Source organism: Amblyraja radiata, chromosome 6 (assembly GCF_010909765.2).
Source record: "Amblyraja radiata isolate CabotCenter1 chromosome 6, sAmbRad1.1.pri, whole genome shotgun sequence".
Lineage (NCBI taxonomy): Eukaryota > Metazoa > Chordata > Chondrichthyes > Rajiformes > Rajidae > Amblyraja > Amblyraja radiata.
In genome coordinates, this window is record NC_045961.1 from 33624664 (window position 1) to 33645101 (window position 20438).

General features: G+C 41.5%; 1 protein-coding gene across 2 annotated transcripts in view; it reads right to left on the reverse strand.

The window, feature by feature from the left end:
* The window catches only part of tmem135 (transmembrane protein 135), a 308698-nt gene that overhangs the window by 17632 nt on the left and 270628 nt on the right, over positions 1 to 20438 (reverse strand). For both annotated transcript variants that reach the window (XM_033022460.1, XM_033022461.1), the window contains 4 exons: positions 10850 to 10919; positions 6180 to 6347; positions 752 to 815; positions 97 to 173 (listed from right to left, as the gene is read on the reverse strand). In XM_033022460.1, the coding sequence (XP_032878351.1) occupies positions 97 to 173; positions 752 to 815; positions 6180 to 6347; positions 10850 to 10919 (379 nt within the window). The remainder of the gene's footprint in view (positions 1 to 96; positions 174 to 751; positions 816 to 6179; positions 6348 to 10849; positions 10920 to 20438) is intronic.

Genomic DNA, 20438 nt, shown 5'->3' on the forward strand with positions numbered 1-20438 from the left:
TTCCACAACATAACAAAACAAACACCAATTACATTGTTCACGCTGTAAGATAAGAGCATCCAAATTGACATTTACAAAATACAAAATGTATTTCACCTCCACAAGTTTGGAAGCCAGGTATGTAGAGATGCTTGTGCTTTTGTAAAACATCATTGACATTCCTGCTAAGAAACCTGCATAAAAAAAATATATGATTGATGCACATTAATACAATGGATAGATTCTCACCAACAGCAATAATAATCCAATTTAAAATGCTTAACTCTTCATTGAATAATATCTTGGATTGCACCATTTATGGTTTAATAATCAGCCTTTTTAGAAAAATATTTGAACTATCGAAAGTATACTTTCACACTAGATGACGTTAATGGAAGACACAAATTAATCAAAGTGAATGTGATAATAATTTCATACAGAGCTCTCCATGTGACATTGTATATACTAGCCATAACCCAGATCATTTTGGTTTACACAACTGTATTTTTGATTTGTTTCAAAGATCAAGAGCACATGCCATTGTCATGTTCAAATTATTACATAATAACCACCCCATATAAATTTCTTATATTATGGAGCTGAATGCTACTAATATTCAGAACAATAAAATTAGAAAAGCATTTGGATGGACTTTAGTTCATTATTCTTCCTTTCTATTCATTTCATCTCACGACTGGTCATCTCAGAGTTATATGCCAAACACTTTGGAAAAATGCTTGTAAAAAAAGAACAAAAAAATTATTACTCTCACCAGCAATCAATGCATGGAGTTCATCATCTAAATTTCTCACCCATCGGAGGAAGCAGCTAGTACCCTTAACATGAAATAAAAACACCAAGATTAAATAGCTTGTCCTGTAATATTCTAAATGCCTTTGTCAAATGATATTCATTAAATGTCTTGATTATATATTGGAAAACCACGAAACATTTTGCTTAGTGAAAATGTTTAATGTCTGATGTTTAAAACAGAATGAAATAAAATTCAGAAATCGCCCTATGTTGCAAATTTCCATTAAGGGCCTGTCTCACTTATGCGACTTTTCAGCAAACTGTCTGCAACCTTCAAGCTCGGGGGCACTCGCCTGAAAAACCGCGAGCTGGATCAACCGTCAGCGCTGAACACACACACACACACAAACACATCGCAAAGGCGGGGGCCAGGGAAAGCGGGGGAGCGCTGTCACACGGAGCAAAGCCAAGATGATACCCGCGATGAACAGGAAGATTAAAGATGGCTGGCACAGTGTACGGTAAGTCCTTTAAAAGAGCGGGGGGGGGGGGGGGGGGGGGGTGTGGGGAGAGAAGGGGGGAGAAGGGGGGAGAGAGGGAGTGGAGACACTTTTAAGAAGCCAGACAACTTTTTAATAAGCCAGAGATACACAGCTGTGAAGTTTAGCGGGCATTTAACATTACTGGTCAGTTTTCCTTGGTTCTGAAAACTCGTGCTTACGTTTTTTTCCCCCTAATGAGCCAATTAAAATGCCTGGTCTGCAAAGGAGATTACCTACGGCTGCCTCGACTACCTACAACGACATGGCGACCCCACTACCACTGTACTACGAGTTCAAAAGTATCGATTTTCTCCATGCCGACCAATTTTTAATCTCAGAAAAAATTTCAGCTTGTTGAAAGATTTTCGTCGACCAAACTGAGTGTGACTGCGGGAACTCATCTCAACCGTGAAGGAGACTTACCAGTGACCACCTACGACCATGTGTCGACCATGCTGCGAGCTTGATGCAAGTGTAAACTCTCCTAAACTCGCAAATAAGGTCGCCATAGTGGGACAGGCCCTTTATTACTGTACTCAGTTTTCATGTGCTTCACACAAATTCCACCGAGGCCCATTATTTTCTTAAAAACTGCTGGAGTTTCACATGAATTATTTACTCAATATCAATATCAATATCAGTTTTATTCGTCACTTGCACATAAAGTGCAAGTGAAATGAATTTGCCAGCAGCGGTACAATGAAAAAAGAACACACAAAAACAATAAAAATTTAACACAAACATCCACCACAGCATTCATCACTGTGGTGGAAGGCGCAAAAATTGGCCAGTCCTCCTCCATTTTCCCCCTGGTCGGGACTTCAACCCTCCGCAGCTGTCGCTGCGGGCGTCCAGATGTGCAGACGGGTAAAAGTCCAGGTAAGTCCGGAATCGGCTCTTTCCCACCGGAGATCGCGGCTTCAAGTTGGTGTAGGCCGCAGTCCGGCGGTCGAAGATTTAAAGTTTTAAAGTTCCCGCCGCGCCGCAGCCAGAAGCACCACAGACCGCAGGGCCGGCTGTCGAAGCTCCTCTCCGGGGATCCCCGGCGAGGGACCCTGCTGCTGATGGTAAGTCCACGCCGCGCCCACGGTAGAGGTTGGCCGCGGGCCGGCGGTTGGAGCTCTTCTCCTCCCGGATCCCCAACGAGGGATCCTAGGCTGCGGACGCCGCGCCGGCTATAGCTCTGCAGACCCCTGCTTCAGGCTGCCGCGGGCCAGCGAACGGAGCGCTCCCCTCCGGCGACCCCCGGCGGGGGCTCGCCCGCTCCACGACGAGAGTCCACGCTGCGCCCGCAGCTGAAGCCCCGGGCGCTTCTCCAGGAAAGGCCGCGCCGATCCTCGATATTAGGCCACTGGGGAGGCGACATGGAAAAAGTCGCCTCTCCATGGAGAAGGCGGCCGAAGCGGTTTCCCCCTTATCCCCCCCCCCCCCACCACCCCCCACACAAGACACACCAAGAAGCATTAAAAACATCCATAAAAAAAATTTAAAACGTTGAAAAGACTAACACGCTGCTGTGTGCCGGCTTGCAGCGCCCCCACCGATTATGCACCCCTACTGAGCTTATCGCAAAAAATTATGTTGAGTAATTCATATTTCAAATCTGGTCTAACCCAATCTTGGTTACATTACAAAATTATAATAGGAAGTAAGCGAGTGAAGTTAACTTACCTAGAAAGTTACTTCTGGGAAATGAAAAAAGTCACTGTACAGTTGGATATAAAGTTGAATACAAATTTTCTAAAAATGTGCTGGGTCTCTTAGATCAGTCCATTGGTAACTACAACTTTTCACTAGTACAGTGCATTCAGAAAGTATTCAGACCCTTCACTTTTTCCACATTTTGTTAAGTTACAGCCTTATTCTAAAACTGACTAAATTCATTTTTTTATCATCAACCTCCACACAATACCCCAGAATAAAAAAGCGAAAACAGGTGTTTAGAAATGTTTGCAAAGTAATTAAAAAGAAATAACTGAAATATCACATTTACATAAGTATTCAGACCCTTTACTCAGTACTTTATTGAGGCACCTTTGGCAGCGATTACAGTCTCAAGTCTTCTTGGGTATGACGCTACAAGCTTGGCACACCTGTATTTGGGTAATTTCTCCCATTCTTCTCTGCAGATCCTCTCAAGCTCTGTCAGGTTGGATGGGGAGCGTCAATGCACAGCTATTTTCAGGTCCCTCCAAAGATGTTCGATCGGGTTCAAGTCCGGGATCTGGCTGGGCCACTCAAGGACATTCACAGACTTGTCACGAAGCCATTCCTGCGTTGTCCTGTCTGTGTGATGACTCCGGTCATTGTCCTGTTGGAAGGTGAACCTCCGCCCCAGTCTGAGGTCCAGAACGCTCTGGAGGGAGTTTTCATCAAGAATCCCTCTGTACTTTGCTCAGTTCATCTTTCCCTCGATCCTGACTATTCTCCCAGTTCTTGCCGCTGAAAAACATCCCCACAGCATGATGCTACCATCACCATGCTTCACCGTAGGTATGGTATTGGCCAGGTGATGAGCGGTGCCTGGTTTCCTCCAGATGTGATGTTTGGCATTCAGGCCAAAGAGTTCAATCTTGTTTTCATCAGACCAGAGAATCTTGTTTATCATGCCTTTTGGCAAACTCCAAGCCGGCTGTCATGTGCCTTTTACTGAGGAGTGGCTTCCGTCTGGCCACTCTGCCATAAAGGCCTGATTGGCGGAGTGCTGCAGATATAGTCGTCCTTCTGGAAGGTTCTCCCATCTCCACAGAGGAACTCTGGAGCTCTGTCAGAGTGACCATTGGGTTCTTGGTCACCTCCCTGACCAAGACCCTTCTCCTCCAATTGCTCAGTTCGGCCGGACGGCCAGCTCTATGAAGAGTCCTGGTGGTTTCAAAGTTCATGTAAATGTGATATTTCAGTTATTTATTTTTAAATACTTTGCCAAAAATTTCTAGACACTTGTTTTCGCTTCTTCGTTCTGGGGTATTGTGTGTAGATTGATGATAAAAAAAGAATTTAATCCATTTTAAAATAAGGCTGTAACGTAATAAAATGCGGAAAAAGTGAAGGAGTCTGAATACTTTGTGAATGCACTGTATATGCAGGTCGTAAGAATCAGAGCAAATTTGATGAATTCATGCAAAACAATAGGTTACAGGGGATAGTCTGATTGATGTGGTTGCTCTGAGAACCAGCAGACTCAATGAGAAAATACCTTCCCTCTAGGTCATAAGAAAAGGTGAAAAATCTCCCAAAAACTCCCACCACATGTTTTCAGGGTGAGAGGGTCACCCAGACCGCCTTGCAGACAGAACATTCACCATCCTCCATAAATCTCTGTGAATCATGCAGCATGTTCCTTTCTCCTGTGTAAACTACAGCCATTCCTCAAATTGCCCCATTTCATACAGTTGCAGAACTAGTGCTTGGGTGGTGTGTTTGTCCTGTAAGGATTGAGTTCCAGTTAGTACAGAATGATTTGAGCAGGGTGCACTGAACATAGTAAACCAGTTTCATGACTGAATCCAATAATGTATTAATGAGATGGATTTGATATTGACACATTAGGAAATAACATTAGTAGGAATAGGAACACTTTATTGTCACATGACCAGGCAGTGAAATTCTTTGTTTGTATACCCAATGTATACAAATAGCAGCCACAAAGTTGCAAAGTACGCCGGTTCCTCCTTTTGTTCTCCCCCCCCCCCCCCACCCCCCACCGCAGTTCTCCCACACCGGGTCCTCCATTGTTCTTCCCCTCCCCCCTCACAGTTGTCCCCCGTCAAGGCGATTCACTGCTCTCAATCAGGGGAGAATTTTATTTCATCGTCTCTGTGGCGACTCTTCAGAAATGTAACATCAAACATATTCCAAAGCTTTGTTATCCCCTATTGCTTAGCGTTCATATTTGTTTAAAATATTTGCTTCAAACATCTCTTCCCCAACCATGATCACAGTGGATGGCAGTGCTGTCTCGAAGGGCCGAATGGCCTACTCCTGCACCTATTGTCTATTGCCGACAAATAGTTTTAACTTCAATTATTCCACCTAGCATAGCAATATATGAATACATTTCTCATCTTCTCTCCTCTTCCTGAAACTCAGCGACATTTTAAAATGAATGATCCATTTAACGCTTACAAAAAGAAAAGGGAATAGAATGCATGCAGAAAGCTTTACAATACATTTCTAATATTTTTTAAATATCTCATTTGGTTTGGGAGACATTGCATAAGGGGCCACATCCAGCTTTTTGGCCACAATCAATGAGGTTTCTCATCCATCAAGTAGTTATACCATCATCGACAGCACTCTTTGTGGAGTTAAAAATTCTCCCAAGTCCTTTCCGCACATTGTGTTGAAGGTTTTCATTCTATGGTTTTTAATTATTGGACCCGTTCACTTAAAGAAATAATTTTCCTCGACTCACCCAATTAAAGCCGACCACCTTGAAGACCTTAATTAAGGCGCCTCCAATCCCTCTTTGTTGCAAGTAAAACAGGCCTAACTCTTTATAACTGCTTTATATGCTTTCTGAAGCATTCATCTGTTTTACATTTCTGTGGCTTATGTAGCAAAATACAATATTGCTTTGATTATTAAGTAAAATTTCATTCTTTACTTTTAACAAAATTAATGTACCATCTTAGCTTTCTGAAACATTCATGTGACATGTTTGCTTTTATTCTGTTAATAATTTTCTAGATATAAAACTTTTCTTTCTTATGTTAATGTATTTTTTAAATTATGCTTATTCTTCAATCTATTATCAAATGACCTTGAATGTCTCCAAACCTCCTACTTTTCCTGAAATATGCAATATATTCATTTTATTTTATTCGTATTTAAATTTCACTAGAAAAGTAATTCATATTTTTGTTGCAATATAATATACTCTCGTATAAGGTTGTGTGTTATTACCTTGTAAATACTGACAAAGGATCCTAGAAAAGCTCCAAGTTGGAAATTCTCTTTATTGTACAAAGCAGACAACAACCGAGATGGCTTTGTAAACAGGTGTCTAAATGCTGATGGAATACGAAGGCAGCACTGAATAAGGTAGCCAACACCGAACATCCGTATAAAACCCTGGAAGAAAGATTTTTGTCAGTACTTTAGAAATAGCATGATATGGAAGTCGAATGGTTACATGTTCCAATTCTCTGGATTGAAGTTCCATCATCGTTTATTTAACTCAGTATTTTACGCACACTTTTTTAAAAAAAAATTGCAAATGAAATGTGGCTGAATTAACTCTGACATAAAGTTACAAGACATCCAATAGAGCAATGGTAATGCTGCTCCACTATGATCAAAAGAATAAGAGTTCAAATCCCTGCTTGGCAATTTAAGTATTTGCATTCATTTTTTTTTTTTAAATTACAAATGAAATGATTCTCCAACAAAGAGATTACGCAGCTAGCAGATTCTCTTAAAATTCAACAATTTCACTGTTTCCCTTCAGGGAACAAACACTGCCATTCATTCCTGGTCTAGTTAATCAGAATCCCCATCCCCCACCAGCACAGTTGATTCATCTAATTCAGTTAGAATCCGTTAAAAAAATCTTGAATTTCTTTACTAAGCATTTGCTTTCATACAACATATTAAAATAAAAAGAAATTAAAAATGCTGAAAATGTAGGAAAAATGCACAACCGATCAGTCACCTAATTAAGGAAGATAGGATGTCACAAAAATATTCACAATTCAAAGCACACATCCACACAACCTGTCTTTTCTTTACAAAAAGTGCACTGTTTTTTTCTGAGTTTACGCAAATTATAGTGACTGACTTGGCTATATTCCCAAATGAATGGAAACATTTCAAGATAGTTGTTAATACAAAAGTTGCATCATTAGCAGGGCACTATTCAGCTGTTTGACATATTAGTGTATTTGTTGAACAGCGGAAAATAGCTGATGAGAAAACTATGTTCAAGTTCTGATATACTACTGAGCCACTATTCCCATCTCTTTTTCACTCTATCCAGACTAGTTTTGGGTTCAATGGAATAAACCTATTTCACTACCTTGGTGTACATTTCTTACACTGGCATCACCTATTGTTATCAACTGGAATAGTTGGTTACTTAATCCCAGGACTACTGGAGGGAAAAAATAACTTTCTAAATTCAGCTATTCCTAATATAATCTACCCTTCCAAAACATTTTTTAAAGAGATAAAGACGGTGTGCTTATGCATTTAGAAACATAGAAACCTTTAGTTGTAGATGTTGCAGTTTAATCAGGGGCAATTCAGTGCCTGATTCAGATATTGATGCTTTGCCTGGCCCTGTACTGGAGCTTCCAGAATTCCCATTTGAGCAACAAAATGGTTCTCAAATCATGGGTCAGGGTGAGAAACTTGTCACTGATTTTCACGTTGGTAAACAAAGGAAAGTTGCCATTCAATTAATCAGGAAACTTAAAACTTTTACGTGCGATGGAAATATGAATGGCATGAGTTATACTCTTGGAATTAGGTTCAGATGGAAGAAAGCACCTTTGTATTGTTTAGCACACAGAGATGATTCGGACCCAGAGGACTGTTTGCCTCATCTTTTGATTAGATTTGATGAAGCAAAAATATGATGACAATGAGAAAGAAAATAATTTGAAAACTAGGGGAGGGGACTGCATTCTTTTCTCCCTTGAGGATAGAAAAATAAATGTCAATATAAAGAGAAACAACTGCCTGAGGAGGCGTTATTAAGGTTGTGTAAATTCTTGTTGACTGTTTTAAAGTGAGGTGTCTTTCATGATAGAAGATGTTGCCGGATATGGGAGCAGTCATATAAAACTGAATTGCATTAGGAACTGCTTCTCACAGAGGGTGAAATTCTCTACTCTAGGAGATTGTGGAAGCTACATCACTGGAGGTATTTAAAAGTGGAAATGGATAAATGTTTGACCAAAAAAAAATCAGAGAATGCAATTATATGGACTGGCAAAGGAGAGGATGTTGAGGCCTGTGGCAGATCAGTCATGACTCATTCAGAACAGGGGGTCAGGTGGTTTGCATCTGCTCCCTTTTATTAATCGCTATTAATAAAAGGGCTGCGCAGACCAGCTGGCTGGAGTCTTTACGAGGATTTTCAACCAGTCTCTGGCCCAGTCCACTGTCCCACCCTGTCTGAAGTCCTCCACCATAGTCCCCTTGTCCAAAAAAACCCACATCTCCAGCCTCAACGACTACCGGCCAGTCGCACGCACACCAGTGGTGATGAAGTGCTTTGAAAAACTGGTCCGGGGTCACATCACATCACTCCTGCCCCGAAGCTTTGACCCCCACCAGTTTGCGTATAGAGCGAACAGATCCACAGAGGACGCTGTGGTCACAGCCCTCCATGCTGCACTGTCCCACCTGGAACAGCGGGGGAGCTACGTGCGGATGCTCTTTGTGGACTACAGCTCTGCTTTTAACACCATCCTTCCCCACAAACTGGTGGACATACTGGGGGACCTGGGACTTCCACACTCCACCTGCATGTGGATAAATAGCTTCCTGTCGGGTCGCAGCCAGAGAGTCAGAGTGGGCCATCACACATCCACGGCCCTCAGCCTCAGTACTGGCTCTCCACAGGGCTGCGTGCTGAGCCCCCTGCTTTACACCATTTACACATATGACTGCACCCCCACCCACCACAGCAACACCATTGTCAAATTCGCGGATGACACCACGGTGGTGGGGCTCATCTCTGGGGGGGATGAGTGCGCCTACAGGGATGAGGTGGAGCAGCTGACAGTGTGGTGTGGAGAGAATAACCTGCTCCTCAACACCTCAAAGACCAAGGAGCTCATAATAGACTACAGGAAGAAGAAAACGGACATTACACCATTAATCATCAGAGGGGACTATGTGGAGAGGGTGGCGGATTTCCGCTTCCTGGGAATCCACATTGAGGAGGACCTGACATGGAACGTGAACACCTCTGCGCTGCTGAAAAAGGTCCAGCAGAGACTGCACTTCCTGAGGGTGCTCAGGAAGAACAACATCACTCAGAGACTGCTGCTGTCCTTTTATCAGTGCTCCATAGAGAGCATCCTAACATACTGTGTATGCGTGTGGTGCACAGCGGCCAAGAGGAAAGCGCTCCAGAGGGCTATTGACAACGCCCAGAAGATTGTCGGCTGCCCTCTCCTCATCTTGGAGGACCTACACAGTTCCCACTGTCTCAAGAAATCCCAGAACATTATAAAGGACATTTCCCACCCCGGACACTCCCTGTTTGAACTGTTGCCGTCAGGCAGACGGTACAGATCAATGAGGACAAGGACAAACAGACTCAAAAACAGTTTTTATCCCACAGCAATAACTACACTTAATATAGCCACCAAATGAGCGCAGGTGCGCTACATACCAAAGGGATTGTGCAATCGACAGAAGAATGTATGGTTATGTGTTTATGCTTGTTTTTTTCATGTTATTTATTTTAGTTGTTTATTTCAGATATTCTTTTTTACATATCGTTAGCTTTGAGATAATGTGTGAATGGTGCATTGACTGGTTGGCATTTTTAATTTTGTTGTACATGTTTACATGTTATAATGACAATAAAGAACCTATCTATCTATTGTATTTTCACACTGATAGGCTATTACTCCGTGTGCTCCACCATTCTGGAGCACACACTCAAAATCAGGTAAGGGTTGGGAGGGGTAGGAGCAAAGTGCTTCACAAGAGAGGGGATGGGGCAGCAGCAGGAGGATTAGGGGGGAGTTGGCATCTAGAGAAAAATCAGGGCTTGAGTCAACTGCCAAGGATTATCACGAAGAGTTATTTTGAGGCTGGGAGTTAACAGAAGTGGGGATCAAATGAGAGATCAGAGGTCGGAGTGAACTTGAAACTAATGCCAAGGCTGATGTACTTGAAGGCTGCGTTGGAGGCATACTGCCAACCAATGTCACACTGGTCCCCAATGTGCAGAGAACTGTCACAATATGCAGACCAGTTGATGGAAACAAACCTGAAGTGGGTTTCCAGTTCCAGCATCCCCTTTAAATAATACTAAGGCCAGCTCACAAGTACTGTTGAGGGCTGCTTCTGAATAAGTGGCTTGCGCCATCTGCAGGACACATCTACATGACCAGAAATCCCTGGACTGTTCTATTCATTAGCAGGTTGAATGCCCCGAAGAGTCAGAAGGAATGATGTGGAACTCAAAGTCCACCTTTTTCCATTGTGAATGGTCTGTCAATTGAATTGAATATTGTATTACTAACAGATATGGTGTTATTCAGTCCTAATTCTACATATGACATTATTTTATGGAGTAAAAAGCTCCGATAAGATAACAGGTATGAAGGTGAAAGTGACTCTCCTCAAAAACTGCACAAAAATGTCAATTGCCTCTGTACAAGAAACAGACATACTGTACTAGAAGCTAACAGATTAAAATAATTTCTCAGCCAAGAGCCTATAACAATTAAATCCTATATCAAATTCCTATTTCCCCCAGTGTTTCTGATTTGAGACTGTTGCTGCTTGAAGCTGTAGGCACTGTGTTATGAACTTAGTCAATTGTAAAATGGCCTCAACATGTAAAATAATAAATCCATTGCTAGATTCAATGGAAAATAATTACTCACTTTAACGCAGTAGGATATGCAGTTGTCGTCATAATGCTTACAACATCTGTGTCTTGGGCCACGTTTGCAACTGAACAGAAAAAAAATAATTTAACATCTATTCCTCCCATTTTAATAGTGCTCTTTTTGAAAAATATCTCAGATATATAAATCATAAAAGAAAAAACAACAGTTTTTTGTTATTTTACTGTTAATGGGGATGAAATGTACAATGTGTACTATATCACCGATCACTTATAACTAAAGGACTTACAGTTTAGACATTATTTTGATAAGTGATGAAATACAGTGGTGAGGTCAATACATACTATGCACTCGGCATCAGACATGCATTGTGCTCATTATTCATGGCTGGTTATTAAATACATGACAATTTAATACACCCCATAAAATAAAGTGAACGAGAAGCACTGTACAAGTCGGCTTTCAACTGACAGCCATAATAAATTAAGTGTTGTGTGGGCATTCAATCAGGGAAGCAAAATATTAGGTCATACATCAGGTTACAAGCACCACATTCAGATTTTGTTTAAACTTCCAACTAAAAGATCGCACGCTTCACAATGCTAAATGGTATCTTGATTTCAGCTTAATTGTCAAAGCCTTAGATTTCTTCATACTGTTATATCAACGCTTGCATTACATACGTCAGGAAAGGCACCCTTTAGCAAATTGTGATGCCATTCATCTTTTCTCAAATATTTTTTTTAAAGTGCAGAATTAAGCAGTAATGCTGCATTGCAACCCGTTGATCAAGCAATTAACCTTAGCAGTGGCACTATTTGCTTTATGTCAGTTGTCTTCTATAAAGCAAGTGGGGCCTATATAAAGTATGCAAAGCTTGCCCAAGTTTCATTAATTGCATGAAGACCAAGAGTATCAATTTACTGGCTGTATGCAAGTTAGATCAGAATTTAAATTGCTTCTGGCCTGTGTTTTCAATGGGCTAAAATGCATCATTGGTTGCACATCAATTGTGCATTTCTAGGCCATACAGCGAGATAGATGTCTTCAAAACATGAGCTTCATAGGATAAGGCAAAGGTGATTGAAGATTTTGACCCTATCAGTGGCTGAGGAAACAGGATCCAGGGAAGAGAAATTTGGAAAATTAAAAACTGCAGGGGTGAATACAGGACTCCCTAGAAGGTTGCAAAGAGAGCATGATGCAAGGTTGTAGAGAGACATGAAGATGGATATGTGACATTTTAATTCGCCACCATAAATATCACTAAACCCAAGTTTTAGATATGCATGTCATAGCAGTATAGTTTAGAGTTTAAAATCAGAATGTAAAACCAGCAAGAATGTTAAAAAAGACACTTATAAAGGTGATAAAAGTACAATTAGCATTTTGATGACATTAAGTAACACAGAATGTGTACTTAAAACTCAGTTAAAGACTAAACTCGTGATCAAAGCAAGAAAATTTGTTTTTAAGTACATAATGTCGAAGTGTGGATCTTTGAATGAGGTGTTAAATTGACCAAGGAGTTTCTGATGAAGCATCTTCAACAAGAAATGTGAATTCTTTCGACAGCTATTGCCTGACCTGCTGAGCATTTCCTACATTTTCTTTTTTTGATTTATGTTAAACTGAAGTCCTGTTTGTTAATCAGTATGTTCAAAATGAGCAGAGGACGTATCCACACTGCATATTTATCTTTTAATCAACATTGAAAAATAGATCTTGTCATAATTGAATTGCTGGTTGTTGCCAGTTAAGTCTACAACATAATTAAAGTGACTGCAATTCAATAAGTACCTAATCATTTCTACGGTTCTATACAATACCCTGAAATATAGAATTATATATTATGGTATTACTTTTATTTATTATATTTCCTCAAAACATAAATAAGGATATTTAACCTATTGAGTGCCTGATGGTTATCAGAGCAGTTTCATTCCCTCATCCACCAACTGGTCCACCGGTCACCTACAGAGATAATTTACAATAGCAAATTAGCGTAACAACCAACACATCTTTGGAACATGGGGGGAAACCAAAGCAGTTATTGACAATAGACAATAGGTGCAGGAGTAGGCCATTCAGCCCTTCAAGCCAGCACCGCCATTCAATGTGATCATGGCTAATCATCCACAATCAATACCCCGTTCCTGCCTTCTCCCCATATCCACTGGCTCCGCTATCTTCAAGAGCCCTATCTAGCTCTCTCTTGAAAGTATCCAGGGAACTGGCCTCCACTGACCTCTGAGGCAGAGAATTCCACAGACACACAACTTTCTGTGTGAACATGTGTTTCGTCATCTCCATTCTAAATGGCTTACCCCTTATTCTTAAACTGTGGCCCCCGGTTCTGGACTCCCCCAACATCGGGAACATGTTTCCTGCCTCTAGCATGTCCAAACCCTTAATAATCATATTTCAATAAGATTCCCTCTCATCCTTCTAAATTCCAGAGTATACAAGCCCAGCCGCTCCATTCTCTCAGCATATGACAGTCCCACGATCCCGGGAATTAACCTTGGGAATTAACTTGGGCAAAACCCATGCAATCATCGGGGGAAAACATGCAAATTCCACAGATAGCTTCAGGTGCTAGATTCAAACCTGGGAAAACTACCCTCCCTGCAATGTTACTGTGATACCAGACTTCCTCAATTATGCAACTCTGGGTCAATTAGAATTGTCAGAATGTCTTTCTCTGATATGTGAATTTTTATTTTCTAGAGTTAAAATCATACAGTACACAAACAAGCTCTTCACTCCATTATGTCCATGCTGAACTTTGTACTTTGTACTTGACCCTTTTACCTCCATTTGGTCCACAGATTTCTAGGCCTCAAAAAAACCTGCCAACATACTTTCTGATTATCGTGAAAGTATGGTATGGTATTTTATTTGGTACCGAGTTACAGTGAAATTCATTTTTGTATACAGTTCAAGTATCACTATACTTAAGCATTTAGATACATATTAGAAAAGCATCTTAGATACAGTTCGCAGCAGTAGTACACCAATACAGTGATGACAGTTTGGTGCCATTTTCTAGTCACAGTTGGTGATCTTGAGCTGGCCATAAAGGTCCATTATCGGCCTGGCCATGCATAGCCGTGGTGTCCTCCTCCGCTGCTCCACCGCTGTAGGCGGCATCCGGTCCATGTGCTCGGCCCCTGGGAGTGGCTCCTGTCCATCCGAGGCTCAGGCTGCTGCAGGGCCTCCAACCGTCGAGGCCGTGCACTTCCTCCTGCAGCCGGTCTGCTAACCGGCCTTCCAGGCGGGTTCCCATGGGTCCTCGATCCAATGCGGTTCCAGTCTGTGGATCCTCCGAACGTGGAGGACGAGTCCCCGGTCCACAGCGGGCCAGCCGGCGGGTTCTGGTTGTCGACGCGAGTTCATGGTTCCGGGCGAGTCGGGCCAACCGGGTGGATTCCAGTCCCCGGCGCGGGTCTTCAGTGGGTGAGTCGGGCCCACTGGGCGGGCGACTCCTCAGTTCCAGGGAGTGAGCTGGACCTTCCGTGCAGGTCCTCAATGTACGGACCGCGGCTCCCCAGGATACTCCCGCTGCCGCGCAGCTTCCCAGGATTTCCTCCACCTTCTCCTTAGGCAACATGTTCCAAATTCCAACCACTCTCTATGTTACAATATGCCCGCTAAGATACCCATTAAACTTCATACCTTGCATCTTACACCTCTGCCCTCACTCCCATCACAAGGAAAACAAGTCCACACTATTATCTCCCTCATAATTTTATGTAATCAGTTCACCCACCAGTGTTCCCTACAAAGGAAATCATGTATAATCCTGTCTCCAGGAGGACTATTTATTGGCTAAAAAAACCTCCTGTATACACTGTCAAAATTCCAACCCATAGCCTCTGCACCAATGCAATCACAGAATTGAGGAAGTTAAAATCCCTCACTACTATAACCCTATTGCTTTTGCACTTTTCTTTGATTTATCTAAATATCTGCTCTTCCCTCTCCCATGAAGCCTTATTTATATTTCTCTTTAATGGAAGACACTGGGACAAATCTTGCTGGCTGTGCCGAGTGTGAACCATCGATAGATAGCTGTCCCCAGGCAAGTCCCGACTAACATGCACTTACTGTAAGTACGCTAAATGCTGGGTAACGGATGCTACAGTTCCTCAACTTTACACTGGCCCAGTTGAAAAAAAGGAAATAACTTAATTTTAACTATTTTATTATTTGTTTAAAACATGTTTTATCTACAGCAATTCTAAATGTTTCTAAATCCAACTGAGATGCATTTAAAGAATTCTTAACAGCCAAATTTGAGAAGTGAGCCCTTCCTCCTGCATTCTGGTAACATGGCCTTAGTGGTAGAGAAACTGAGGTCTACCCACCACCAACAGACTTGCTACTGCTTGCCAGATATTTCCTCAACATGCCAGGACCAGACCAGATAAAGCAAATACCAAAAGCTCAATATTGTTTGACTTGGTCTGATAGGTAGATATTCTACCTCTCTGCTGCGTGTGGGAGTTCCAAATATTACAACAATGCCATGTAACGGCCTTAAATCAAGATGGATAGAAATTATTTCTTGTGTTTGGGAATATGGAGCAAAGGCAGGTTAATATATCTATGTCCAAGATACCTCACATTCCCTTCATCTTTTTAATGAATTCTGCTTTCCGAGCCCCCACTCCCTCACCTTTACTGTGGATGTCAGTCACTCTACTGCTCCATCCCCCACCAGGAAGGCCATTTGGTTCTACCTCCTGCACCCATGCAGAACTCATAGACTTTATCAACTTCACCACAAATTTCCATCCTGCACTCAAATTTACTTGGACAATCGGCAATCACAGTCGCCATCATAGGAAATAGACTATCGACTGACGTCTATTACAATCCACTGACCCCCACAACTATCTCGACAACCCTGCTTCCTGCAAACACTCTATCCCCTAATCCCAATTCCTCCGTCTACACCGCATCTGCGCCTAAGATGAGGTCCATACCAGGACATTCGAGATGTCCTCTTTCTTTAGGGAACAAGGGTTCCACTCTCTCATCAGAGATGAGTCCCTCACTCGTGTCTCCTCAGTTCCCCGCAGCTCCATCCTTGCTCCCCCTCCCCCTAGTCACAACAGAGACAGAGTCTCCCTAGTCCTTATCTTCCACCCCATCAGCAGTCGCATACAACAAATAATTCCCAAAATTTCCGCCACCTCCAACGGGATGTTACCATTAGCCACATTTTCTCATCACCACCCCTTTCTGCCTTCTGTAGATCTTTCCGCAACTCCCTGGTTAACTCAACCTTTCCCACCCAAACCACCTCCTCCCCAGGTACCTTCTCTTGCAACTGCAGAAGATGCAACAACTGTCCCTATACCTCCTCCCTCGACTCTGCCCAGAGACCCCGACAGTCCTGTCAGGTTAGGCAGAAATTCACTTGCACCTCCTCCAACCTCATCTACTGTATCCGTTGTTCAAGATATGGCCTCTTATACGTCGGCGAGACCAAACATAGACTGGGCGATCGTTTCGCTGAACGCCTTTGCTCAGTCTGCTTAAATCTACCTGATCTCCCGGTTGCTAAACACTTTAATTCTCCTTCCCATTCCCACACAGACCTTTCTGTCCTAGGACTCCTCCATTATCAGAGTGAGGCTAAACGCAAGTTGGAGAAACAGCATCTCATATTTCGCTTGGGCCGCTTACAATCCAGTGGTACGAAGATTGGTTTCTCCAACTTCAGGTAGCCCAGGCATTCACTCTCTCTCTATACATCCCCCACCTAAGTCGCACTCGCTTCTAATTTTCATCCAACAAACAGCTAACAATGGCCTGTTTCCTTTATCATCGTTACTTTTTTGCATATATTTCATTCATTTTTCTTTTATCTGTTAATTAGTTTTTGTTTTTTTTTGGTTTCAATGTTTTTATTGGAAGCATTTTATAAAAAACTTGACAATTTTACAGCTTTGTGAACAGCTTCAATTTTAACTCTTTCCAAAAAGAACATTAGATTAAAAAGAGAGAGAAAGGAGAAGTGAGAGAAAAGAGAAAGAAACGAGGGGAGATATTCCCATCGGCCCACCCAAACGCCCGCTCACCCAGCCCTACGAGTAATTTCGAATTTGTGTTCAAATGTTGTGTTGTTCGAGAAAATCAATAAAACATGACCATATTTTTAAAAATTGCTTCAGTTTATCATTCAAGATAAACCTAATTCTCTCTAGATGTAATGTGCCCATCATTTCTGCAATCCACATCTTCATTGGAGGAACTTCAGCATTTTTCCAGAATTTAAGTATGAGTTTTTTGCTGATATTAGTCCATAGCCGACAAAGCGTCGCTGAAAAACAGTCAATTTACTATATGCCTCTCATATTCCCAGTATTATCAGTTTTGAGTCTGTCTCTAATGGGATTTTCAGTATATTGGAGAGGACGCTGAATACTTCCGTCCAAAAACTTTCTATTTTTGTAGAGTACAAAACTGTGGGTTTGTGGCTTCTTGGAACTGACACTTATCGCAAAGAGGGGAAACACTGGGGAAAATTTTGTTCAGTTTGGTTTTTGAGTAGTATAACCTGTGCAGCACTTTGATCTGTATCATGCCATGTCTGGCATTTCAGGAGCAAGTATGGATATATTGTAAGCTTTCGTCCCATATATAATTTGAGATTTGTTGACCCATCTCATCTTCCCATACACGCCTGTAAACCTCAGATGATGGGGTGTTGATGTTTTGAAGAACATTGTAAATGTAGGATATCAACTTCTCTGTATCTGCATGTCTATTCAAACATTCATCGAGTTTATCTGGACGCAGTGTTTCTTAGTTTTTTTCCAAAATCACTCTTTGGCTGCAGCTGAAAGGATGGGAGTACTATACTGCCTGTTGCCAGGTCACTGCCGTGACTGGAAGGGGAAATTACAATGTATGTTTCTGTTTTGTTCCTCTCTTTCCTTAACATCTCCAGGGTCTTTTATTCTTGGTACTAGGCCTCCAGATGTGGAACTGTGTAAAGCAGGAATTAAAGTTGATATCACCCACATCCTCTTTTATTATTTGAATCTTGAATCTTTCAGTAAAGGAGACACGCAGTTACTAAACCTGTACATGATTGCTAGTCTGGTAACAAGTATATTGTATTTGTTTTTCCTGCCTTAAGCCAAGTTAGTCTCCCCATAGTAAACCCACTTCTGTGATAGCTAACCAAAACAACTTTAGGATAAAGCAGGCTTGAGGCACGAAATACTTGACTACTTCCCTTTTATATTTAAGACTTGGGTTCAAATCCAGGCCAAATTATATGAAGTAAGCCTGAATATTCTTCTTTCTCATGGGTATGGTGTACACCACAAACCTGCCAGAAATGTCTGCAGCTTTTTAACTAAATTATGAATCTCATTCAGGAATGGAATAGATTACATGAAACACAATTATATTTGCAACAGGGATGTGCTCCAAGGTAGAGTGCAAGATCCTTTCGCTGATCTAAATTACCTTGTGACCAATACTGACTAATCTGTGAGGACCAAGCTGATGCTGGAAGTCCACAATAGAAAATTATATTTCCATTAAAGCTTCCTTCCTTCACCTTAACGAGAAATAAACTAGTCACAAATTAAAAATATACATGGAAGGACATTTAGTTGGCCCAACCCTTTAGTTTTGTAAAAACTCCCTTGCTGATGGCATAATTTTTGCCCATGAAAATATTTTATTGTGGTAACTACTCAAAACTGATTGTAATGGAGAGTGGTTTATTCCAATAGTGTACATATTAGTGAATGTATAAATATATAAGATGACAAAAGTAAAAATGCAACATAAAAGCAGGGATACAGCAATGCCAGATTTGAAGCAAAAAATATATAAACCTTTGACACTTGGAAACTGGTCTAATGTTCTAATTTGATTTAGAAGTGGTTTTAGGAGGAAAACAGTCCTTGCCTGGTCTGTTGAAATGTTCTATATTCCCAAACAAACCTGCCCTTGTTAATTTTCTCCATGCATCTGTCAGTAGCTTCCTAAAGCTGGTAAATAAAGTTAGAACAGCTGCAGTTGAGAATAGAAAATATTAACCCTTTATCAACTACTGTAGGACCAGTTTAGCTGCTTCTGATCTTAAGCCATTCCTTCCTCATCTGATAGATGATCTGCGATGTACATTCAGCGTCCTCTTGTGTTTATTTCAGGTTTTCCAGAACCCGCAGTGTTTTGTTTTTCAATTACTGAAAGTGATGGCACTTGTTAACAGGTTCTGAACACTCATTAACTTGCCGCCTGGAAGATGCATAGTCACGATTTCCCAAGCAAGCTTGTTTTAATATGATTATCAAACATTTATCCCAAATTACGTGTTTCTCACTGATTTTCTAGGTTCTTATCAATTTTCCACTCAATATTTCTTCTTTAATTTAGTTTAGTTTAGAGATACTGCATGGAAACAGGCCGTTTGGCCCATCGAGTCCACACCAACCACGATCACCTTTATACTAGTTCTACCCTACACACATAGGGACAATTTACAGAAGCCAAGTAATCTACAAACTTGCATGTCTTTGGGATGTGGGAGAAAACCAGAGCACCCGGAGAAAACCCATGTGGTCACAGGGCAAATAATAATAATAATAATAATAATAACTTTATTTATAAAGCACTTTAAACAACTGCAGTTGCCACAAAGTGCTGTACATGAGAACTCATGGACAAAAAGCTATTACAAACAATTAAAAACCATTAAAAACCGTAAAACGAAGGACTATAAAAAACACACTAAAAATTAAAAGACATTAAAAGCACTAAGAACAGGAGCAATGCCTCAGCCAGTGTCGAAAGCCAAAGAATAAAAATGTGTTTTTAGGGAGGATTTGAAGATGGACAGTGAGGGGGCCTGTCTGATGTGCAGTGGCAAGGTGTTCCAGAGTGCCGGAGCAGCAACAGAAAAGGCTCTATCCCCTCTGAGCTTCCGCCTAGACCTTGGTACCTCAAGGAGCAGCTGATCAGCTGACCTGAGGCACCGGGCAGGAGCATATAGGTGGAGCAGCTCAGAGAGGTAAGGCGGGGCGAGCCCATTCAACGATTTAAAAACAAATAAAAGAATTTTGAAATTAACTCGAAAGTGCACTGGGAGCCAGTGAAGGGAGGCCAAAATTGGCGTAATGTGCTCCCTCTTTCGAGTTCCGGTCAAAAGGCGAGCGGCAGCATTTTGAACAAGCTGGAGACGAGCCAATGAAGCTCGTGCGACTCCAGAGTAAATGTAGAAACTCCATACAGACAGCACGTACAGTCAGGATCAAACCCAGGTCTCTCACACTATAAGGCAGCAACTCTATCACTGTGCCACCTCCAAGTCGTTCTCATTAAATAATATATCAATAACCTTTATTAAATATGATAAATAAATATCTTCACAGAAAAATGCTTTTTTTGTTTATCATAAAGTTTCCCTTATTAATTCAATTATCAGAGTGAAAGCACCAGTAACCATGAATTGAAATATTTCAGCTTACTTTGATTCTACATGTGTCTTAATATTCTTTACTCCTCTTGTTATATTGAAGCACTTGAATGTTTTATTTCAATTTGAACCTCTTTACTCCTCGAGAAAATTAGAGGGAAAATTTATTTGTCC